This window comes from Cervus elaphus, chromosome 19, assembly GCF_910594005.1.
Source record: "Cervus elaphus chromosome 19, mCerEla1.1, whole genome shotgun sequence".
Taxonomy (NCBI): domain Eukaryota; kingdom Metazoa; phylum Chordata; class Mammalia; order Artiodactyla; family Cervidae; genus Cervus; species Cervus elaphus.
In genome coordinates this window covers 8503430-8529806 of record NC_057833.1, presented here as the reverse complement: position 1 = coordinate 8529806, position 26377 = coordinate 8503430, and the positions used below count along the sequence as shown (strand labels likewise).

Sequence of the window (26377 nt, the reverse complement as noted above, 5' to 3'; positions counted from 1 at the left end):
AGATGTTGAATGAATGAATGAATGATAGTTTACACTGTATAGTTATATTTGGAATGTCTGTGTGTGCACTCACTTGTATCCTACTCTTGGTGAACCTATGGACTGTATAGCCCACCAGGCTTCTCTGTCCATGGGATTTTCCAGGCAAGGATATTAGAGTGAGTTGCCACTTTCTCCTCCAGGGGATCTTCCCAACCCAGGGATCAAAGTCACTTCTCTTGTGTCTCCTTCATTGGCAGGCAGATTCTTTACCAACTGTGCCCCCTGGGAAGCCCATATAATTATGTTTAGAATAACTATATATTACTTATGTTTTTATTCTATTGGATAAATTCGGTCATTCTCAATTCACTCAGTGCTTCACGGAGCTCTATATTAAAATTCTCCTCCAGATATTATCTTTATTATATGGCAAGGTGGACCTTCAGAACTACCATGGTCAAGAGCATTGCCCAGATTGAGTAAAAAAGAGCAAGCATTAACAATAAATCTATTTCTCTCTATAAATGTTCTATATTAACATATATAGGACTTCATAAACTAAAAGCCTAATGAAATGTTTTCCATGTAATTCTCTCTAGGTTGTTTTATAGTCTGTAATGCTACATTTTTAAAGTAACCAAAACAACACTGGGACAATAAATGCATCTTCACCTAAGATATTCTGCCATAACCATAATTCTAATTTAAATCAATATAAATTTGCATTATTAAGTAATTTGAAGACAGGATTTTAAATAATTGAGATATAAGATTTACTATAAGTGAGACAGAAGAACAAGGCTCACTCACAAGAACTGAGAAATCTTTCTCCTCAGCCTCCTAAATGTTATCCTGATTAGCTGAAAGGCATTTAGAGTGATTTTTTTTTTTAAGCACAGGAGGATATTGCAGAGAGATGGAGATTATGGTAAGTGGAAGGCTTACAACTTTCAAGAAACTCATATTATATATATATAGATAGATAGATAGATCTCCCAAGGGATCTTCCCAACCCAGGTTTCAAACCCAAGCTTTATGTTTTATATATATATATGTGTGTGTGTGTGTATATATATATAATACAGGAGGTGGCAGGCTACAGTCCATGGGGTCACAAAGAATCAGACACAACTAAGCGACTGAACACACTTGGAATATGTGTGTGTGTGTGTGTGTGTGTGTGTGTGTGTGTGTGTGTATTTATACATATATATATATATAAAATGTAAATCTTGGTCAATGGTTGTTTATAAATTAAAACTTTGAAAAATGAGATATATCAAACATCCTTTCTGAGAAAGAAAAACACACAAAACTTTATAATTGTCAACAGTCATTGGAAATATTCCCAATCATGCAGTGCTAAAAGTGGGCAATTAGACAATGTTTGTATGTGTTGTAATTAAGAATGCAAAGCCAGGCTACAATTTTAAAAATTGACTCCATCACTTTCTAAGTGGGGGGGGACAACCATGTATTTAATGGCAGTAGGATGAGCTAGGTTACCATCCAATAACAGCCCCCCTAAAACATAGTGACTTACACAACAAATTTTACTTCTTACTCATACAAAGCTTACTATAGGTTCTCACAGCCCTCCAGGGCAGCTATGATCCTTCAGTTGGCCTAACGTTCCAGACTGCTTGAATCTGATACATTCTTCATGTTGGCAAGGGCCTCCATGTCATCATAACAGGGAGAGAGAAAGCATCGAGAACCCAAGCATCAGTTCAGTATTGATTACTGTGAAGTAGGCAGAAAAGAAAATGAAGACAAAGTTAACCTGAACTATTTAAAAACCATATCATCGACTTTCAGAATTTGAAAGGGTCTAAAAATGATCCAGTCAGGCCCTACATTTTATAGACATGGAAACAGACACCAGAGAAAATATAAGAACGTTTCCCCAAGGTTATACAACCAGCAATAGCACAGTCTGGGATGAAATCCAGATTTCTCTCCTAGCTCCCTACTGGCTGAAAATTCCACCACTAATCTTTGGAAATGTAGTAACACTCTTGCCCCTCTGTTATATGGTAGTGACCAGGGCACCATGATGCTTGGGTATCCTATCCCTTTTCCAAAATTACGTTGAATAGAAAACCCAGAAATTATGGTAATGATAGGGGGAATGTCTGCAGGCCTCAAATGTTATTGTGACAGTTATTATTTATTCCTACTCATAGCATTTTACCAATGTGATACATATTATCCAGCCCAACTACAAAGCCAAGGTTAAACACCATATTGAAAATTAACCGAGAACCTTCTTATTCACACTACTCTGCAAGGTCCATTGCTATCAGTAGGAAGAGTCAGAGTGCTGAGCTAGCTGTCACAGGTGGCTTTTGTTTCCATTTGCTGAGTGAGAGAGAAATTGAACAGCATGTCAAGATTAGTGAAGGGTCTACTGTGTCTATTGAAGGGTATGGCTGGCAATGACTAATACAGTCACTTTTCGATTGCACAAAGTCAGGTTCAAAATGTATCTTTACCTTATCTTTAATATAAGGGAATGATCAGAGTTCTATTACCACATCCATGTACTTAGATCATTACCACATGAACCTCGTCCTCTCCCTTTTCCTGCTTTGCTTCAGACTCCAGCTCTGTGTGAAAAGGCAGCCTTCATGTCACGGGCTGAGCTGTGAAGGAAGACTACCCTAGAGCATCCTGCGAAATACTGGACCAGAGCTATTGCTGTTACTTCTTTGTTAAGTCTCACATCTTTCAAAACTGATGATTCTTAAAATGAGTTCAGAAATTCAATTATTGTACAAAACACCCCAAATACTCTGGTTAAAAATGTTTTTGTGAGGCAACCTCCCTTTTATGCCCTATATAGTGTTATCTAACTTTAACAACCAGAAATTGTTATTTATGCAAATTGCAGCTTGCTTACTTTATGACATTGGCATAAAATAGTTACATGCCTAAAGTTAGAATGGCTCCACCCGAAGAGTCTCCAAAATCTTGTTTAGTGTAGTGAGGACCATAATGACATTCTTAAGTACAATAGATATTTTAAAAACAAAGCTGGTACCTCCTATTTTCTTTAGCATTGATGATATTCTTCCTCCGGTGGATTATAGATCAGAGAGAGGTCTAGATAAGAATAAAAGCAGCCCCTTAGCAGAGTAGCTTGGACTTCTGAAATGAAAACAAGATGCTGTTTTTCATTCACATCAAGCCTGAGCAAGTATTTGGGTTAGTTTTATATGCCAAAACCAAAAGGCTAGGCTTAGCAAAGACATTGTCTCTTGCTTCAAATAAGGCAGGCTGAGGAGATGTACATCATTTCGCTCACACACGGAACTCCCCTCCCTTTTGTTCCTGCTCCTCTCCTGCTTTCAGCTGACTGACTCCTCCTCCCTGCAGCTCCGAGGATCGCAGGCTGATTGAAGAACACCGCGGTTCCTATGGAGAGCTGTGCTCTGAGACCCTCTGTCTCTCTCTCATTTTCTCTCTGTCTCCCAGTCTCTGAACCGGCCAAGCTGAAAACTACCCGATAATCTCTCTGCCTTTGAATCCAGCTCTGGAACCACATGCATCATTTTACTGCTCTTAAAAAGTGAATAGAGTTTGATTACCTCAAGCCAAAGCTGCTTTGCTCCACAAGAAGGACCCAAAAGAACCCAAACATCATTGTTTTCCAGTCTGCTTGAGGAGCTTTTGCATTCATGCCTGAAACTTGCTGGTTTCAGGAGGGAGTTTTTGGCTTTTTTTTTTTTTTAATTGAAATGTTGAAAAGTTTCTTATTGCTGCTTTAAGTGGAACCCATTTTTCAAATATGAGTTGAGTCAGGTCTAACGGAGACTTGTCTGGCCATTTTCTGCAGGAATGACCGTGGAACATCTTGAGGGAAACTTGGTGGGAGAAAATGAGATTTGATTTGCAGCTAAGAGCCATGCTTACTAATTGTGAGACTATTTACAGACCTATTGAAAAAGAAATTGAATATTGACCAAGGATAATGTCTGTGTTTCTCAGTAACTTATCAACAAATGACTCTAACCTGTGGAAAGGAAACCACAATTCGACAGACCCTTTAAATCCGCCAGGAACCGTGAATATCTATCTTTTTTGCCTGACATGCCTAATGACTCTGGCAGCCCTGGCAGGCAGCATTTATTCACTAGTTTCTCTGCTGAAAATGCGGAACAGAACTGTTGTGTCCATGCTTGTGGCTTCCTGGTCTGGGGATGATCTCATGAGCGTCTTGTCGGTGACCATCTTCATGTTTTTGCAGTGGCCAAATGGGGTCTCTGACTACTTCCAGTCTCTGTGCACCATCTCTGCCTTACTTTATTTATGCCAGGGCCTCTCGAGCAACTTGAAGGCGACTCTCTTGGTCTCCTACAACTTTTACACGATGCACAGGGCTGTGGGGAGCCAGGCAACCTCCAGAAGATCCGGCCAGGTGCTCGGCGTGGCGCTGACCGTGTGGGCAGCCAGTCTGCTGCTCTCGGCGCTCCCCCTGTGCGGCTGGGGCGCCTTCGTGCGCACGCCTTGGGGCTGCCTGGCCGACTGCTCCAGCTCCTACGTGCTGCTCCTCTTCGCCGTGTACACTTCGGCTTTCGGACTACTAGCCGGCCTCTCGGTCCCGCTCACTCACCAGTTGCTGTGCTCCGAGCAGCCGCCGAGACTTCACGCCAACTACCAGGAAATTTCCCGAGGCGCTTCCACTCCAGGGACCCCTGCAACTGGAGGGAGGGTGCTTTCCCTGTCCCCGGATGATGCTCCAGGTCCGGCCCCGCGGTGCTCTGGAGGATGCTCCCCGAGCTCGGACACCGCGTTTGGACCGGGTCCACCCGCGAGGAGCGCAGGGCCAGGGCAGGAGCCGGGGCACGGAGCTGCCGCTGTGGCTGGGGACTGCAGGCGCGAGAACCGGGGGACTCTCTTTGGCACCAGGAGCTTCACCGTGAGCGTAGCGCAGAAGCGCTTTTCTTTGATCTTAGCGCTGACAAAGGTCACCCTTTGGCTGCCCATGATGGTAAAAGCGCGGTTGCTCACGGGGTGCGGATGTGTGTGCCAGACAGTGTGAGTGCGTGTTGAGACCAGCGCCCCTGGTTTGGAGGGTCACCCAGAGATGTGCAGTTTAGTCCGCTTACAAAGGTATCTCGGTTGGTTTTAAGGAAGCACTTGGAGGAAAGCAGTTCACGGGTAGGACTAGCAGCCGCGAAGCCTTTGTAAGCGGGGACCGCTCTCAGGCGCGGCAGACTTAGTTTTCCCAGGTCTGTCATGGTCAAGGGTGTTCTCTCTCCGAGCAATGTCTGGGAGTATTCAGAAAAGGAGGGAGTCAGTGAAGGATAACAGTGTATGCCTCTATTATTCCCCCAGTCTTCTGTCCTGCCCTTATCTTTGCCCCATTCCTCCCTAGATAAGTCGCAGCGTGTCCCCATCAGGAAGAGAGGAGAGGCATAACCCCTAGTAGAGAGAGCAGAGAGCAGACAAAACAGGCTTTTGTTCACACCTCCAAGAGACAGCCAGAGGAGAGAGGTGGCAGGTGGTGCCCTGGTGTGACGGGCATGGCCTGGCAGGGGTGAGGGGCTAGGGATATGACAAAGGACATCTGGAGTACCAGGTCCAGGATTCACAGATGCTTGCCTGTTTTCTGGGATAGCGTTTTTTCATGTTGTGAACTGTGCTTTCCTGGTGGAGACTTGAGCTGGCAGCCAGCACAGACCAGGCGCTCAAGAGTGGAAACCCTCAAAAGCCTGTGCAGTCTGGGGCAGCTGGCTTCTTCCCAAAGGATCCTGGTAGCCCAAAATCAATGATGCCAGCTCAGGAGCAGAGCTTCTAGCTCTCAGATAGCAAAGGGGCCTGGAGAAGGGAGCTGAGGCAGCATGCTTGGGGGAAAAGGCTTGGCAAAGTGGAAAACGTTTTCCTGGGATAGGTCTGAAGCTCTCTGCTTTTACAGATCCACATGGTGGTCCAGCACATCTTGGGGTTTCAGAGCCTTCCCTTTGAGATGCTCAGCTTTATGCTAACCCTCCTGGCCGCCACTGTAACTCCAGTGTTTGTTTTGTCTAAACATTGGACACACTTGCCCTGTGGCTGCATCATCAACTGCAAGCAGAACACATATGCAGTAACATCGGATGGGAAAAAACGTAAGTCCTGGATAGTGCGGAGGTTGAGAACAATATGCAGAGGGTCAAATACAGAAAGGTGGTCTATTGAGAAAGTTGCCTTAGTAGGTGATGAATAGTCCAAGGACAAGTGAAATGATACATAAAAGGAAGAAATGTTAAACAATTATCGGCACAGTGTTGGAGTAAATTTAAATGAGGCAGGTTTAAAACAACTCTGTGAACTACATGTACATTGAATGATTATTTTAGGTGTTTTTAAAAAAAGAGGGGGGCTTCCCTGGTGGCTCAGAGAATTCACTCAACCCATAATGAAATCAACAAAGGACTTTAGATGTTATATCCACCACAACACTTAGCTCTGAGTAGAAAATAAATCCCCCTCCCAAGTCTACGTAGGAGAAGCCTTCATCTTTGAAAAGTTATAATTCATTATATTAAAGTTTATTATTATTGAGTGGAACGGTAAAGAAAAGCATTTCCATTATTTTGCAGATTGTATTCTTCCAGGGTATTGGAAAGTTTTCAGAGTAAGCAGTAGGAGCACCTAAAAACATGTCCAAAACAAATTTTAAGTGTATGCCTCTGCTTTTAAAAAACATTCACATATATACACAAATGACAACCCCCCCCAATACCTATAATTTCAAGAAAGGACAAAGGTTGGCAGAGTTGTCAATATATGTTTATGTATAAATCTCATCATTAGTTACTTTTAAAAAAATCTGTTTTAAAAACTACATCTCTAACAGGAATGGAGTCAATTATAAAGCTCACTAGAGTGTAATTGTTCCTATACCAAGACAGGAAAAGTTGAGGAATGAGCTGTATGTTTTTACTCTGTCAGGAAGGAAAAGGATATCTTTTTTGTCATTCCAGAAAAAAGATAGGATGTTCTACCATTTAATAAATCTAATACACTAATAAATGCATTAGTGTATGCTGAATTAACTCTTCCATTAATTGTCCTTAGCTCAGAATAAGCAAGTATATTTTTGCTTAACAGAGAAGAAAGAGTGAATGAAAACAGTCCATCTCAGACTATATTAGGGCTATAAAAACTGAAGACTATTAAAGAATATTCTGCAATCAGTTCTTCAACAGGGTTATTTTATAACATTCAGTAGTCATGAACTGCTCATTTTCCATGTGTTCATGACATTCAATGTCTAGATAATTTTCAAATGACCTGAAGATTTTTTTAGTGTTAAGGATGCCATAAAGTTTTATTGTCAATAGATGCCAAATTCATCTATGCCTTTAAAATACAGTAACCACAGAACTTGTAATAGGTATGTGCTTCTGGAGATTAATATCCAGAGCAACAGTGACACAGAAAATTAATAATAAATCTTTTTGATAGAAAACACAGAACATAGAACATATAAAAATTACTTACAGACCTGAAAGTTCTACCATTCTATCAAATATTAATATTTTGTTACTAAATTAATGAACCAATCCCACCTTATATATTTAAAATTGTGAGAGAGACAAGAAGAATTTAGAGCAGTCTTTTTAAGAACTAAGGGGCTTCCCTGGTGGCTCAGAGGTTAAAAAGCCTCTGCCTGCAATGCGGGAGACCCGGGTTAGATCCCTGGGTTGGGAAGATCCCCTGGAGAAGGGAATGGCAACCCACTCCAGTATTCTTGCCTGGAGAATCCCAGGGACGGAGGAGCCTGGTGGGCTGCAGTCCATGGGGTCGCAAAGAGCCGGACATGACTGAGCGACTTCACTTTCACTTTCTTTTAAGAACTGAAGGACACCTCTGTCAATGCCAAAAACAAAGCAGCACAACATATCTCTCTATAAAACGGCTGGGAAGCAGTCTCTCTGGTACTGCACAAGAAAGAAGAACCGACAGCAGGCCAGTTAATATCTCATGTTTGAGATTAGAACCACACCTTTCAAGACCAAAATAATATTTTTCCTCTAAAATTCCCATTGCCTTTATTTGTATGGGCAATACAGGGAAAGATGTAAAAATTCTGGGAAGACATTGAAATGTAAGCCTAGAGAACCAAGGCTTCAAAAATAAAACGTGAGAAACATTCATTTAAAAATGGCTTCATTCTCTTTTGATCCCAGTCTCTGCCACAGGGAAATTATAAGAATAAGAATGGTGTATTTTCACTGTCTGACCCACCGTAAATTTTTCTATTGCTAGGATGACACACAATTTTGAAACTCCAAAGATGGCTCATCCTCAGGAGGGCAGGAGCTTGATCAGTTACCTGATATAGTACTTTGATTCTATATAGTTAGAGTACTTTGATGGCTCCAGTTTCACATTTAAGCTTTTTCTCCTAACAAATTAATGTCCCCCCTTTAACTTTTGTTGTTGTTGTTGTTTTATTTTTTTTCTGAAAACTCCAGGAACAAGAAAAGGAACATATTTTTTCCTAACTCATATTTACCATAAATATGATATAAACATGATTCTACATCTCAGCTTCACTATATGGAAACTGAGAGACATGCAACCAGAAAATGAAGTTTCCAGGGATAATAGTTCTCTCCTGTTTTCAACAATAATCTAATTGTTGTATTACTAATGTCTCGACAAAAGTGGTTTTAAAGCTAGATGGTTTTAAAACAGAGATCTCAGGTGGCAGACATATGGATTGGATGTGGCTTTCACACCCATTTTGCTTTAAAATTAAACAGTTCAAGTAAAATATTTTCTGAGTATAAAAATCAGATTTTCAGCTTCCTTTTTTTTTTGGTGAAGTCAAAGTATCTGGTGACATATTATGTCTAAAATTGTCGTTAGCAAGATGTGATTAAAATCAGAAGACTAGAGCTATTTCTTGTCCTAAATAGGGCTTTGCTTTTCAGAACAAATGAGCGTGTGTGCTCGGTTGTGTCCAATTCTTTGTGACCCCATGGACTATAAGCCCACCAGGCTCCTCTGTCTGTAGAATTTTCCAGGCAAGAAGTAGGAGTAGGTTGCCATTTCCTCCCCCAGGGGATCTTCCCCACCCAGGGATTGAACTCATTCTCTGCACTGGCAGGCGGATTCTTGACCATTGTGCCACCTGGGAAGCCCCAGAACAAATGTAACAGTGTACTTATTTCTCATAAGTGTAGTATTGATTTCCAAAAGATCCTGAGTCTATCCTGATGGTCGTTAAGCTTCTTGTAAGTTACTAGTCAGTTATTGTCTACCCTGTTATATTGTTACAGCCTATTACCTTCATTAGTTAGTAGAATTTACCTCTAGTGTTAAGGAAAAGTAACTAACAAGAAATATTTCTATTGGTTACATCTTATAATTAACATACTTCCCTTAACTTCAGTTCAGTTCAGTCTCTCAGTCGTGTCCGACTCTTTGAGACCCCATGAATCGCAGCACGCCAGGCCTCCCTGTCCATCACCAACTCCTGGAGCTTACTCAAACTCACGTCCATCGAGTCCCTTAACTTAAAGATAGCATATTGGGGACTTTCTGCTTTTATTAACATATTTCTCTCAAGGGTCTGATTAGCAGTACAGCAATTTCCCATAGAGGCTAATAACTCCAATTCTGGAGTCAGCTTTAAATTCAAATCTCTTTAAGTAAGTAACCTTAGGTTTCCTTTATCAGCCTCAGTTTTCTCAAACGCAAAATAGAACCCATTTGCCTATTATTATGTAGGGTTGTTGTTTTGTTAAATGACATGACCATTGTGCCTAACTGGCCCTGGAATGCTCTAGTTCCCCATCTTTCGCGATCAGACTTCCTTCTTGAAGCCTACCTCAGACTCCCTCTTGCACCTCATAACATGGAGGTGGATTGTCCATTGAACTCGTTCTTTAAAAATCCTGCTCATTTTTGCTTTATATGCTTCATAGTGGTGATGTGTAGCTAATAAGATATCAATTTATATGATAAAATTGGGGTTTTATGACAGTTTTTGTTTGCTTAATATCCTTGAATTGACCACTTGTCACTCTGTATCTTATTTTAGAGCAAAAGAAAACCTATCAATAATTGAAACATTCCTTTATTCAGCTTTCACACTATTAAAACAAACTAAGAATTCTAATTTAATTTTACTGAACTATATTATTAGAAAAACTTAAGTAGCACTCTAAGTGAGACAGTGGATAGTGTTAACATGTTTCTACTTTTCCATTTTCTTTGAATAGAAATTTTTGTTTGTGTCCTGGCTCAAACAAATAGTGTTTTTGGCTCAAATAATGAATGATAGCTATAAATTCTCTTTCAGTCCATGGAATTGGTTTGTAAATCTTCAGTTCTGAGACAGTTTCAGTAATAGAATCAGCATATGAATGACACAAGGATGTACTATGAAATAAATCTAACTTTACCTGTTGTTTTCATAGAAAGTTTATAGTTTGTAATAAACTTTTCCCCAAAGGATCTCTCAATGTGTGCTAAGTGTGTGCTATAAAACACAGAGCTATCCAAGTAGAAAAAAGTTTTGAAATGAGCCATGTTTGGAAGATGAAAATCAAAATATTACATTGTATTTTGTCTACCATCTTGATATAGCTTCATTCTTAATACTCAGAAATTATCTAGTATTTAATGACATTCACACGAAACAATTATATCACTTCTGTCACATTCTCTCTTGTTATTTTACTAAAACTTTATACTGTATTCACCAAATAGTAGTAGTGTATATAGGATATTATCATATTTCATCTGACTTAAACCATAGAAAGTTTTATGCATTCCTGCTAAATTCATCTTGTAATTAATAAGATATAGACATGTTGTAAAATGCTTCATTTCATAGAAATATAAATATATGCACATTTTTACAATTCATTTCAAATTATTCATGCTATTTTTAAATGTTTAAAAACTATTTCAGCATTATCTAATTTTTTAATGTATTCATTTATAAACATAAATGTCAGGAATGATATACATCAAAATATTGAAAGCAGTTATATTTATTGTTGGTATTGCCAGCTGAATAGCTCAAAGAATATTGAAAGTTTCGCTTTTGAGTTTTTTTTTAAGGATAAATTGCTTTTGTTGTGTTTATTTATTTATTTGGCTGTGATTGGTTATAGTTGTGGCATGTGGGAACCTCGTTGCATCATGCAGATCTTTCATTGGACACACAGGCTTTCTCTAGTTGTGGCACATGGGTCCAGTAGTAGTTGTGGCAGTGTGAGCAATCTACTTGTGGCGTGCAGGTTTAGTTACCCTGATGCATGTGGGGTCTTAGTTCCCAGACCAGGGATAGAACTCACGTTCCCTGCACTGAAAGGCAGGTTCTTAACCACTGGACCACCAAGAAGTCTCTATTAAGAGCTTCCTAATTAATAAAATAAATAAAATAAAATTTATAAACTATGTATTTTACCCTCAAATAAAGAAATGTGCAATTGGTAGACCGATATAGCTAAACCTAAAACTGAAAATATGTGAGACTTTTAAAACTTATAGTTAAAATTTTAAATAAAACTTGTTTAAAGACTGCAGGGTTCTGGAGCTGTCTGTATGTCAAGCCTTTCATTATGTAAGTGACAACAATTAGGCCCAGAATGATATGATAGCTTGAATTTGTGAGGCACTATTTCTTTGCATAATTGACGAGATCATTTTAAGAGTTCATACTAATCAGGTTTAACTCACCTTCTTATTTTTATCCCCTTTGTATATTCAACTGCTGTTTACATCTACCTTCCTAATCATGGGATTTTGTTTTTGTTTTTACATAGCCAAGAGGAGATGCTTTGAATTCAATCTATCCTTTCAGCAAAGTTATGGAATTTATAAAATAGCACATGAAGATTACTGTGATGATGATGAAAATTCTGCAGCCTGTCACAATCTCATGAACTATGAGTGCACAGCTACTAGAGACCCTCAGAGAGACACGCGAATCTTCAGTGCCATCAAAGTGGAGATCAGCACCACAGCCTCTCTGGACAGCTCCACACTGTCGGGCGTCAACAGATGCACAAACACTGACATGGCAGAAGCTGAGCAGGAGTCCCACGGGGAAAGAGGTGCTGATCCACTGCTCTCTGAAAAAGCAGAAGGTGGTGTTAAACATGGTGAAACCGCCTTTTTGGAAGGGCCAGAAAGAAGACTTTCTCAGGAAGAGAGTCAGAAACCCGAGCTTTCGGACTGGGAATGGTGTAGGAGTAAATCAGAAAGAACCCCTCGTCAGGTACAGTAAAGATTGCTATTATTGGAAAGTAAAAATGAGACCAAGCATGACAGCATGCAGAAAAATTATCAGTTGTTTATTTCATTCAAGATTGTATTCACTTGCCTCAATTAATTTCCATAATATTAGATTTATTTCAACGTGTCTTTTGAAGGACTTCTAAATGTTTTTAATTAGTTCTATGTTTTCATTCAAGTTCTATATATTTGGGGAGTGGCAGAGTTAAATATGCTTTTTGAGAAGGGTAAAGCATTCTATTCTAACGTCATGTAGTCCATATAAATTCAGACTAGACCCTTTAAACTTATCTCAAGTTAATTAACTTACAGGTTTTATTTTTCTTCACCTGAAAACTTTACACAAGTCCCTGAAAGAGGTTCGGGGGCAAATGTTTATACAACTAGTGATGAAGAAATAGTCCTGTTGCAACTGTACTAGATAGTTTACATATTAATCTTGCTGAAATTAGTCCCTCTAATACTCAGCAAGGAAAAAAAAAAGATCTATTTCAGAATACCCCCAAGTGAACCTTTACAAAAACCCTGCTTAATGTTCCATCTTTTTAAGGATTGAAGAATATTTATATAGTGTTTTTCAATGAAAGAATTTGTACCTTGAGCTCATCTCATTCTTTCCTAGATTTCAACCTGCCTAGAATGGTGAGGAGTACTTATTTTATTAAAATCATAGTGTGACATTGATATAAGATTGTTCTTTCCTCTAAATGCTCATATCTGATAATTAAAGTTGCCCTTGCTTTCCATACAATTGATTTACTAGGAAAAGATACCTTTTTCTGCCTGACAGTGTAAATCAAAATCCACTTGCCCATAGTCTCTGAAATTAAAAATATAATTCTTCAAATATCCACTAGTAATAATGCAATCATTGATCAAAAACATGACCACAAAGCACCAGTTATGAATATGAACAGAATAATCTGAGACTTCCTTTATTCTTCTTAATTAATTAAAACTACTAGTTTTACTTTGATATCATCAGTTTTAAAAGTTGGATAATAAAACAAAGCATAAAAAAAATATGATTAAAAATAATTACACATAGTTTTCAATGATTGGATATCAAAAAAATCACATATTTACTGTAAATTGAAAAATATCATAAAAAGTATATTACTAACAGGACACATTGTTCTGTCAGTGTGGACGCACTGACAGGACACACACATTTTTATTTTTTATTTTTTTCATTTATTTTTATTCGTTGGAGGCTAATTACTTTACAACATTGCAGTGGGTTTTGTCATATATTGACATGAATCAGCCATGGATTTACATGTATTCCCCATCCCGATCCCCCCTCCCGCCTCCCTCTCTACCCGATCCCTCTGGGTCTTCCCAGTGCACCAGGCCCGAGCACTTGTCTCATGCATCCAACCTGGGCTGGTGATCTGTTTCACCATAGATAATATACATGTTTTGATGCTGTTTTCTCGAAACATCCCACCCTCGCCTTCTCCCACAGAGTCCAAAAGTCAGTTCTGTACACCTGTGTCTCTTTTTCTGTTTTGCATATAGGGTTATCATTACCATCTTTCTAAATTCTGTATATATGGACACACACATTTTTAAAACAATGTGGTATCCCAGCTAAAAGGGGATTCCCTACAATATTATCCTCAATTTGCTCCTAAATAATCTAAACCTCCTGGTTCTCTTGCACTGAAAAACTGAGTAATATTCATGGTGAAGTGAGTGTGCATATGCGCCAGTGTGCACCCACTTTCGCCCCAGTGACTTGGGGCTCCAGTGCCCTGTGCCACTCCCCTTTCCGCCCTCATGCTTACCTCTCATCAGTTACAGCTATCTTGACCCTTGCTCATGCTTTTTGGTTTTACTATTTTATCACAAATGAGTGTATTTATAGCATAATATATTCTTTAGTTTTGCTTGTTTTGAGTTTCCTAAAGATAGCATCATTTCTGGGTGGGACCTGTGTTTTTTTCCATACTACCTTCCTTTAAATGACTTCATTTTCTAACTTATTTTGTCAAAACAGTGGGAAATGCTGCCTCAACTATCACAATTTACAGCTCTTATTTAAAAGCCTTAGTTATATTTTTGGAGAATATAATCCACTCTCCTAGAATTGGGGGAATATGTAAAAGGATCAGACACTGCTTACATCTAAGTATATTGTCTTGTGAGAATAGTGAAGTACAACTTACAAACCTCTGTAAATCAAAAACCAAAATGATACATGGAAAGCACAAAATGCTGATCAACCCAAGTATCTTTCAACTACAAAGATTGCTTATTAAGTATTAATATTGTAACATTTGTGAAGAGCAAATAGTTCAGGAAGCTGATTTTTAATGATCCTTTAAAAATATTTAGTGGTAAAATAGATAATACAATGAAAGTTAAATTTATATTTTAATAGACTAATTAAAATTAAATGAAATACTATCATAAATTTAAAAACAACAGCAAGAAATCCTTAAGTTACAGGCTGATGTTTTTGGTATGACTTTTCCTTAGCAAATCACCTATGGACTTTCAGGTTAACATTATAACCAAAATGTGTTTTAGGGTTGAAAAGCTTTTCCTCTGACCAAAGATTGGTTTTAACACTTAACCTGTTCTTCACCAGCAGATATTTCTTGGGAAAAGGTAATGACTTAGAAAGTACTTTCCTTTCATTCTCTCCTTCCAAGTTCTTTCTTTGCTCTGAAATCAACTTAACTTATATATCTTACAGTGATACATTAAACTTTGGTAGATATTGTAGTAGTTATGAAAATGCTATCTTTTTATCTTCTATGGTTGTATTTACAAATATTTAGGCTCAATTTATCAGTTCATTGAATTATCCATGTTCTTTGTTTTGGGGCTATAAAAAAACACAGGTTTGATTTAAAATGTATTTAACTATCCCTACCATATTTTTGGGCTTCCCTGGTGACTCAGAGGTTAAAGCATCTGCCTGCAATGTGGGAGACCTGGGTTCGATCCCTGGGTTGGGAAGATCCCCTGGAGAAGGAAATGGCAACCCACTCCAGTATTATTGCCTGGAGAATCCCATGGACGGAGGAGCCTGGTGGGTCCACGGGGTCGCAAAGAGTCGGACACGACTGAGCGACTTCACTTTCACTTTCACCATATTTTTACAATGTGCTCAGTCATTCAGTTGTGGCTGACTCTTTGCAATCCAATGAACTATTGCCCACAAGGCTCCTCTGTCCGTGGGCTTCTCCAGGCAAGAATACTGGAATGGGTTGCCATTTCCTACTCCAGGGGTCTTCTCGACCCAGGGATCAAACCCATGTCTCCTGCATCTCTGCACTGGCAGGCAGATTCTTTACCACTCCGCCACCTGGGAAGTCTTTTTTTTTTTTTAAGAATACAATAAACGTTGCTTATTTTTTTTTTTTTTTAAGTGTTTATGCAAGTAAACAAATTCTCAGTATATTGTGTTGGAAATTCTGGTAGGCGTGAGAGTGTTAGATCAAGGCTAAGTTATAAAGAAAATGGGTAGTAGAATGACTTGAGTAGGTTTAAATGCTGTCTGATAAAATGTATCAGAGGTGAGAGTGTTTGTAAGACTAAAATTCAGTGTTATACTTAGCCACACAATTGCTTGTTTTTGGACCCCTAGTAGGTTGAATCCTAAGCAGTTTATTGTTTTAAAGTTCAGGAAAAAAATGGAAATGTCAGAGGTCTTCAGTTACAAAGTTTTAACGCAGTTGCCATGGTATGACTGTCCCTCAAATGAAATAATGATTTTCTAGAACCACAAAGTTTTGTCATCTCTGAATAAAGAAAATTGTACTTATAAAATAACTTGGTAACTTATTGGAGATCACTTTTTCTCTTTTAATACTAATCTCATCAGGTTATCCGTGGATTTCATTTTCTTTTCTTTTAACTTGTTGTCTTAGAGCCCTAGAAATTCATTTATTATTATGAATTAGCAACAAAGATATGCTGTTATCATGCACTTAGTCCCACTTATAATTCTATATCATCATAGCATTTAAAAGATGAAAGGTCCTCTACTACACCAGTAGAATATAGAAAAGTAGATTCTGAAACAATCCTCAAATGAGAGTCAAGTGCTGGAAGTGACTGGTTTTTTAATTAGCCATACATAAACCAGCAAGAACTAACTTAAAGTCACTGGGGAAATCAAAGAAATTTTAATTTTAAGGAAAATGTTTTAACTATCTAAAAATAGTTTTACAAATCAAAGTTAAGTACTTCTTTCTAATATTTAAGTACAGTTTTAACATCTAATCACCAAGAGATGGATATTAAAGAATGGGGCAAAGTCATTCATATCAGTGTATGTTAAGAGCTATCACAATGTTGTAAAGTAATTAGCCTCCAGTTAAAATAAATAAATTAATTTTTTAAAAGTAAAAAGAGAATGTGGGGATAAGACATTTGAGTTACTGTAACATCGAAACTCTAATAAAGAAACACACTAAAAAAAAAAAGAATGGGGCAAAATCAATCCTTTTCACCTAATATATGCCCCCAAAGTGAAATAAGACTTGAATACCCCAGTATACATATCTCTTTCCTCTCCCTAAAAAAGTGCATCTTCTCTTTTCATTTTAAAAAATAAACTATTAAAAATTTAAATCAAGCGTAAGATGTTAGTGTTTCCTCTGACACTGTCACCTTGATAATTGCAAATGCTTAAACCTGTTCTCTGAGTAATTTTTGACATTTTAAACTGAAGTGACATAAGGGGAAAACTCACATATCAACTCCTGTTTGTAGCCTCAAGGCAAAGATGTAGCCTCATCTTAACACAAAATGAGTGTTTGGAATATAGATTCTTTATATTTAGCTACATCTGTTAGTTTGGAGTGGTTAATTCCACTCACTGGTCAGAGATCTCAAAATTGTTACACTGCTTTCTTTTTTCAAAACATTTATAATCTTTTTTGTTTTATGATTACAAGGTAATATAATTATTGTAGAAAAAGTTTAGAGATTGCTGCTAAGTGAAGAAAAACACCCACTTTTAACCACTCAGGGTTAATCACTATTTACATTTTATCATATAAAGCTTTAGGCTCTTGCCTAAGAATGTATTTTTTCACTTTTGACAGAAATGGGATTGTAGTGTACTGTTTTGAAATCTGCTTTTTTCTACTTAAGAGTATAATTTTCACCTGATTTAAATTGTTTGAGCCATTTGTGTGATTATCTGGTATAGTTTAGAATGGCTGTTTAGAGTGTGGTTTAAAATCTGTTGACAAATGTAAATTTGTTCTTAAGTATTTAAAGTCTTGAAAGTTGAAACTAAGGAAATTTCATTGTAAACTAATTTGAATATTTCATGACACATTTTGTGATCCTCACAGCATGTACCATTTGCTGAAATGAAGTAAAATTGAGCTAACTGTTCAATTTCTATGGATTCAAGAGGATTAGCATTGGGTCAAAGCTTATGTAGAATCTTATTCACTTTTTAAGCTAAGGATTGTGTTAATATCCTCAAAAAATCCTCATGGTTTAAACCTTAAAGGCTTTGTGTTGGAACCGCCCAGTTATGGCTTAAATCTCTTCTACAGCTCCAATTGTTATCCCTTATTTGAACTCAAGTAGCTGGAAACACTACATTTTTAAACCTTTTTTATTATGAATTCACTTTAGAGTTACAAAACAGTTTTAAAAATATTATGAGAGTTCTAATATATCCTTCATCCAGTTCTATTAATGTTAGCATGTTACATGATGATAATTAATTATTAGGGAATTAATAACTAATTTATAGACCTTATTTCAGTTTTACTAGCATCCTGCTGATGTCCTCTTTTCCAGTCCAGAACCTGTTCCTCAATTCATTACTGCAGTTGCGGTCATGCCTCCTCAGATTCTTCAGTCTCTAGCAATCCCAGTCTTTCTGTGTCTTATTACAGACGACTTTGACACTTCCGAAGACAACCAGCCAGTTTGTTTCACTTTGCTTTGTTTCTCGGATATCCTTGAGTTTGTAATTAACACATGTTTTCTATTAATCAAATTGAAGTTACAAATTTTTGACAAGAATAACACAGAAGTGATGTTTTCCCTCCCCAGTACACCATATCAAGAGGTTCATGATGTTGATATGTCTTATGACAATGATATAAACTTTGATCACTTAGTGGTGCCTGCCAGATTTCTTTATGTAAAGTTACTATTTTTCCCTTTGTAAATTATAACTATTTTGTAGGGAGATATTTTTGAGGCCATGCTATGCAAATATTCTGTTTCCTATCATACTTTTGCCCACTAATTTTGTTGATGAATGTTGCAACATGAATGTTTTAACAATTATTATGTGGAAGTGATTTTCTATTTCTATAATTTCTTCTATATTTATTATTGGAATTATCCTGCAAAAAAAAAAGATCTCTTCTTCTGTTATTTGTGTTAGTATGAGATCATAGATACTTATTTTAATCTACATGTTATTAGCAATACTATTATTTATTTTATTACTCTAGTTAGCCTACATTTGGCCATTGGGCTATTTTGACTTATTCAGGTTGATGCCTTTATCCATTCAACATGCCATTCTCATCTCTTTTTAGCACTTCCTTACTTTCTAGCAGTACAAGGTATTAGTATCATCTTGTATTTTTCCTGACCCATCCCTAGAATCGATCATTTTCCTAAGGAGTTCTAGTTCCTTTTTTTAAAGAATGGGATTTAGAAACCAACTTCTGGGTTCTAGTTATTGTTACTAGTTATTGTTATTGTTACTGAGATGTCTTGCTTCTAGACCCTATCATTGGACAGATCTAGGAATATATGTATGTATGCTTATGTGTGTGTGTGTGTATATATATATATATTTCCATATCAATTTCTCTTTAAAAATCATTTAAAGCCATAAGTTTAAACTGATAGCTCCAAGTCCAATCGAATACCACAGCATTCATTCAAACCCTTCCTTTTTCTTTTTCTTTTCTTTTTTTTTTTTTTTAATTTTATTTTTTTATTTTTTCAGTGGGTTTTGTCATACATTGACATGAATCAGCAATAGATTTACACGTATTCCCCATCCACTGGTTTTCATTCTCCACAAATTTATTTACTTATCTGCTCAATCCTGATATACACATAAAGTAGTTTTAGAAATGCTAACCCTAGTGGCCCAGTGACTGAGATCCAGGGCTCCCAATGCAGGGGGTCCATGTTTGATCCCTGGTCAGGGAACTAGACTCCCACGTGCTGCAACTGAGGGTTCACATGCCTCAACTGAAGAACCCCCTGTTGCAACTAAAAGAAAACCCATGCTGCAGTGAAGACCGAAGATCCTATGTGCTGCAACTAAGATCAGTACGGCAAACAAACTAAATAAACAAATATTTAAGAAAGAACTACTAACCCATACTAGTGTGGGAAAAAACATTAACTAGAATATAATAGTTGTGTATATTTCTTTTTATTTTTAACCTTAGAGTTGACACAGTTGTCCACTTTTAGTTAGGTTATTTTCATTTCCATTCCCTTCATTTTGTATTACATGTCGAGTTTCTCTCACATTCTTTTTGATTTTGATTATTTATGCTTAAGTATGTGAAATTACTGGGTTTCCCAGGTCACTCAGTAGTAAAGAACCTGCCTGCCAATGCAGGAGACATAAGAGATGAAGGTTCAGTCCCTGGATCAGGATGATCCCATGAAAGAGGAAATGGCAACCCACTCCAGTATTCTTGCCTGGGAAATCCCACAGAGAAAGGAGCCTGGCAGACTATGGTCCATGGGGTCGCGAAGAGTTCGATATGTCTCAGCAACTAAACAGCAGCAGCATGTGAAATAATTACTGTTTCCAAGAGTCAGAACTGTTGAAAAGGGAGACCATCCGCCCTCACTCCTCTTTCCCATTCTTGTTTTCCCATTCTTAGCACCTGTTCCCACCTATCCCCCGTAAATAATCAATATCATACTTTCTAGTTTAATCATCCTGTATTTCTTTTTGCACAAAGAGCAGACACATGCATATCTTCTTTTATCTTGTTCTTCTTTACATATATTCTTTTGTACTTTGCTTTTTTCATTATGTCCTAGAAGTTTCTGTATATCAGTCATAGAGATATTCCTCATTCTTTATAAAGCTGCATAATAATCTATAGTGTAGATACACTATAGTTAATTCCACTACTCTCTGATATGGGCCTTAGATTATTTCTGATACTTTGCAATTAAAAATAATATTGCAGTGAGTAACCTTCTGCAAATGCATTTTCATATTGTTGGAAGCGTACCTTTAGGATAAATGCCGAGAATTAGAATTTCTAGGTCAGAAATTAAGTGTCATTTTGTTAGAAATGGTCATACAAGTTTGCACTGCCACCAGCAGTGTGTAACAGAAGACCCTTTCCACCACCTCCTCAACAATAGAATGTATTATCATGCTTTTTAGTTCTTGCCAGTTTGATAGTAGAGAAATGCTATCTCAGGGTTGTTTCAAATTATAGTTACATAAATATAAATGAGTTTAAATTGTTTTCATTTAAGAGCCTTTTTTATCTTTTTTGTTTTTTGTAAACTGTCTGTTTTTATCTTTTCCCATTTTTCTATTGGATTTTTGTCCCTTTAGCCTTTAATTTTTAAAAGTTCCTTACATATTGGGGATATTAGTTCTCTGTGACATATATTGTAAATATTTCCCCAAGTTTTCCATTTGTCTTTTAACTTTACTTATGCTGTGTTTAGTATGTACAATTTTAAATATTTTTATAGTAAAAATATCAATTTTTTATTTACTTGTCTCTGGATTTAGAAGTCAGATTTTTTAATTTAATTTTATTTATTGAAGTACAGTTATTTTACGATGTTGTGTCAGTTTCAGATGCACAGCTCAGTGGTTCAGTTATACGTTCTTTTTCAGATTCTTTTCTTTATGTTATTAGCGTATGTTGAGTTTAATTCCCTGTGCTATACAGTAGGTGCTTGTTGGTTATCTGTTTTATATAATATAAATATGTGAATCCCAACCTCCTAATTTATCCCTCCCTGACTTTCCACTTTGGTAACATAAATGTGATTTCTATGTCTGTGTGTCTATTTCTGCTTTATAAATAAGTTGATTTGTGTCATTTTGTTAGATTCCACATATTGGTAATGTCATGTGATATTTGTCTTTCTCTGTCTGCCTTACTTCATTTAGTATGATAATCTCCAGGTCCATCCATGTTGCTATAAATAGCATAATTTCATTCTTTTTATAGCTAAGTAATGTTCCATTGTGTGTATGTATATGTGTGTGTGTGTGTATACATGTATATCTCACATCTTTATTCATTTCATCTGTCAATGGACATTTAAGTTGCTTCCTTGTCTTGACTATTGAGAATAGTGCTGCAGTGAACATTGGGGTGCATATTTTCAAATTACAGTTATCTCTGGACATATGCCTAGGAGTGGGATTGCAGGACTGTACAGTAGATTTTTAGTTTTTAGGTGATCTCCATACTATCCTCCATAATGGCTGTATACAGTGGCTTCAATATACCTTCCCACCAACAGTGTAGGAGGGTTCCTTTTTCTCTACACCCTCTTCAGCATTTGTTGTTTGTAGACTTTTTGATGATGACCATGATGACCAGAGTAGAAAGCCAATTTTAAATGGAGTTCACTCGAGTTTTCTTACTTGTATGGTTTCAGTTTTTACACTTATATCTCCAATCCGTTTGGAATTTATTTTTGTGTTTGGTATAACATATGAATATAATTTTATCTTTTTTCCAAAGGTTTACCCACTATTTACTAAAAGAAGTCATTTATTTAAAACTTAAATATTATCCACAGTGTTTTGAGACATTATCTTTATCTAATACTTAATTTCCACATTTAGTTGGCTCCACCTATGGTCTTTCTATTCTAGTCCACTATTTGTCTATTCATGCACTGGTATCTCACTGTTTCAATTAGAGAGACTCTTAGAGTACAATAAATTTTAATGTTTAGTAGTCCTGACCTCCCCATCCCCCTTATTTTTTTCTTTCTCAGTGTTTTTCTTGCTACTCTCATGCTTGCTTTTCCATAACAACTTTTTTTCAACTTGTTTACTTCCTTTAAAAAAGCTTTATCAGGATATTGTTAAGTTTATAAGTTGGTCCAAAGACAATGTTATCACGTTAAGTTGTCCTATCCTTTTCATTTGTTCTAGTGCACACTTGTATCTTTCTTATAAAAGATTTAAAAATGTTCTTCCTATAAGCTTTACACATTTTAGTTAGGTTTATTCCTGAATATTTGATCTTCTTTTTTTTTAATTGTAAATGAGGTTTTTCTCTAATGTCAGGTACTCTAAATGGTTACTGTTTGTGTGTATTAAAGATATAGATTTCTGCCTCTTAGTAATATATCTGTTATACTACTACATTATTTTATTTTTTAAATAAAATCATTGGTTATCATTAATTACCTAGGATTTTCTCAGTGTATCATCATACCATCAACATATAGAGTAGTTTTACTTCTTCTTTATCAATACTTATGCTTCTGTTTAATTTCTTCTCTCTAGTTGTATTCATTGATCCCTCTAGAATAATATCAAATAGGGAAAGAGACAGGGAAATCAATCTTGCCTTGTTCCTGATCTTAGTGAAAGGTTACTGATGTTGTCCCATTGAGGAAAATACTGCCTCTTGATACTTTCTAAGGCAGTTAATTTAATCTATGGTGATGATGACGATGACTATGATTAATACTTATGGAGCACTTGCTATGTGTCGTACACAGTACATATAATTACTTGGAATTCATAAGGGATCTGGTACATCAGTTCAATTCAGTTCAGTCACTCAGTCTTGTCTGATTCTTTGTAACCCCATGAATCGCAGCACACCAGACCTCCATCACCAGCTCCTAGAGTTTTCTCAAACTCATGTCCATTGAGTTGGTGATGCCATCCAACCATCTCATCCTGTGTTGTTCCCTTCTTCTCTGACCTTCAATCTTTCCCAGCATGAGGGTCTTTTCAAATGAGTCAACTCTTTGCATGAGGTGGCCAAAGTATTAGAGTTTCAGCTTCACCATCAGTCCTTCCAATGAATATTTAGGACTGATTTCCTTTAGGATGGACTGGTTGGATCTCCTTGCAGTCCAAGCGACTCTCAAGAGTCTTCTCCAACACCACAGTTCAAAAGCATCAATTCTTCAGTGCTCAGCTTTCTTTATAGTCCAACTCTCATATCCATACATGACTACTGGAAAAGCAATAGCCTTGACTAGACAGACTTTGTTTGGCAAAGCGATGTCTCTACTTTTTAATATGCTGTCTAGGTTGATAATAGCTTTCCTTCCAAGGAGTAAGTGTCTTTTAATTTCATGGCTGCAATCACCATCTGCAGTGATTTTGGAGCCCAGAAAAATAAAGTCTGTCACTGTTTCCCCATCTATTTGCCATTAAGTGATGGGACAAGATGCCTTGATCTTAGTTTTCTGAATGTTGAGCTTTAAGCCAACTTCTTCACTCTTCTCTTTCACTTTCATCAAGAGGTTCTTTAGTTCTTCTTCACCTTCTGCCATAAGGGTGGTGTCATAAGGGTGGTATCTGGTAGATATCATTACCCAATTTTATAAATGAAAAAAACTGAAGTAAGTTAAGTCTAAAGTCTATCAGAGCCTGGGTACAAACTCAGGCCATGTGACTCCAGAGATGGTCCACATATCCACTAACATAACTGCTCCAGAGAGATCGATTTGATATTTAACACATCATTTTTTACACTAAATTCTAATCTGTTCCTCTCACATAGTCAGATTAATATCACCTGGGACACTTTTAAAAGTGTCTTGACCCTACCCACAGAAATTTTGCTTTAACTGACCTGGAAAAAGATTTGGATATCAGTATTGTGTAAACCTTTCTGTGGTTGGATATTTGAAAAATATATAATCAACAAAGAACTTGTATTTAGATTATATAATTCACAAAGAACACCAATAAATCAATAAGAACATGATAGATAACACAGTAGCACATAAGCCAAAGATTTAAACTGTTACTTCTCATAAGAGGAAATTCAAATAGCCATATGCATATACAAAGGTATACCACATCATGAATAATATGGAAATCTCATTTAAAAAAGCAATGAGAGACCACTGCACACCCATAAGAATAGCTGAAATTAAACAATCTGACAATGCCAAGAATTTGGGAATGTAGAAAAACAGTAAATCATATAAACTGCCTCCAGAGTAAATTGTTAAAATCACTTTAGAAAACAGATGATAGCTACAAAAGTTAAGTATGTACAGGCCTTATGCCCCAGCAATTCCACACTTGGATATACACTCTAGAATTGCACTGTCCCATACAGTGGTCACTAGCCACATGTAACCATTTAAATCTAAATTGATATAATTTTTTTTTTATTTAAAATTCAGTTGCCCATTTGTACTAACCATCATTCAAAGTGCTCAGTGTCTAAACGTGACTAGTGGCTACTGTATTAAACAGCACAAATATAAAACATTTCCTTGACTGCAGTTATATTGGACAATTCTAGCTTCAGCTTAGTTCAGACAATCAGTTGTGTCCAACTCTTTGAGACCACATGGATGGCAGCACACCAGGCCTCAATGTCCATCACCAACTCCCGGAGTTTTCTCAAACTCATGTCCACTGAGTGAGTGATGCCATCCAACCATCTCATTCTCTGTCATCCCCTTCTTCTCCAACCTTCAATCTGTCTCAGCATCGGGGTCTTTTCAAATGAGTCAGTTCTTCACATCAGGTGGCAAAAGTATTGGAGCTTCAGCTTCAACCTCAGTCCTTCCAATGAATATTTAGGACTGATCTCCTTTAGGATGGAATGGTTGGATCTCCTTGCAGTCCAAGGGATTCTCAAGAGTCTTCTCCAACACCACAGTTCAAAAGCATCAATTCTTCGGTGCTCAGCTTTTTTAATACTCCAAACTCTCACATCCATACATGACTAAGGGAAAAACCATAGCTTTGATTAGATGGACCTTTGTTGGCAAAGTAATGTCTCTGCTTTTTAATATGTTGCCTAGGTTGGTCATAACTTTTCTTTCAAGGAGTAAGTGTCTTTTAATTTCATTGCTGCAGTCACCATCTGTAGTGATTTTGGAGACCAAAAAAATAAATCTGTCACTGTTTCTACTATTTCCCCATCTATTTGCCATGAAGTGATGTGACTGGATGCCATGATCTTAGTTTTCTGAATGTTGAGCTTTAAGCCAACTTTTTCACTCTCCTCTTTCACTTTCATCAAGAGGCTCTCTAGTTCTTCTTCGCTTTCTGCCATAAGAGTGGTGTCATCTGCATATCTGAGGTTATTGATATTTCTCCCAGAAATCTTGATTCCAGCTTGTGCTTCATCCAGCCCAGCATTTCACATGATGTACTCTGCATATAAGTTAAATAAGCAGGGTGACAATATACAGCCTTGACACACTCCTTTCCCAATTTAGAACCAGTCCATTGTTCCGTGTCCAGTTCTAACTGTTGCTTCTTTTTTTTTTTTTCTAACTGTTGCTTCTTGACCTGCATACTGATTTCTCAGGAGGCAGGTCAGGTGGTCTGGTATTCCCATCTCTTGAAGAATTTTCCACAGTTTGTTGTGATCCAGACAGACAAAGGCTTTGGCATAGTCAATAAAGCAGAAGTAGATGTTTTTCTGGAACTCTTTTACTTTTTCAATGATACAATGGATGTTGGCATTTGTTCTCTGGTTCCTCTGCCTTTTCTAAATCCAGCTTGAAGTCTGGAAGTTCAAGGTTCACGTATTGCTGAAGCCTAGCTTGGAGAATTTTGAGCATTACTTTGCTAGCATGTGCTCCTGCTGCTGCTCAGTCACTTCAGTGGTGTCCGACTCTGTGCTACCCCATAGATGGCAGCCAACCAGGCTCCCCTGTCCACGGGACTCTCTTGACAAGAATACTGGAGTGGGTTGCCATTTCCTTTCCTGTGTGAAATGAGTGCAATTGTGCAGTAGTTTGAGCATTCTTTGGCACTGCCTTTCTTTGGGATTGGAATGAAAACTGACCTATTCTAGTCATGTGGCCATTGCTGAGTTTTCCAAATTTGCTGGCATATTGAGTGCAGCGCTTTCACAGCATCATCTTTTAGGATTTGAAATAGCTCAACTGGAATTCCATCACCTCCACTAGCTTTGTTCGTAGTGATGCTTCCTAAGGCCCACTTGACTTCACCTTC

General features: G+C 37.3%; 1 protein-coding gene across 1 annotated transcript in view; it reads left to right on the top strand.

The window, feature by feature from the left end:
• The first annotated feature begins 3955 nt into the window (after positions 1 to 3955).
• The window catches only part of GPR149 (G protein-coupled receptor 149), a 91688-nt gene continuing 69266 nt past the window's right edge, over positions 3956 to 26377 (top strand). The window contains exons 1-3 of the mRNA XM_043875029.1: positions 3956 to 4975; positions 5903 to 6095; positions 11760 to 12214. Coding sequence (XP_043730964.1) covers positions 3956 to 4975; positions 5903 to 6095; positions 11760 to 12214 — 1668 coding nt within the window. The remainder of the gene's footprint in view (positions 4976 to 5902; positions 6096 to 11759; positions 12215 to 26377) is intronic.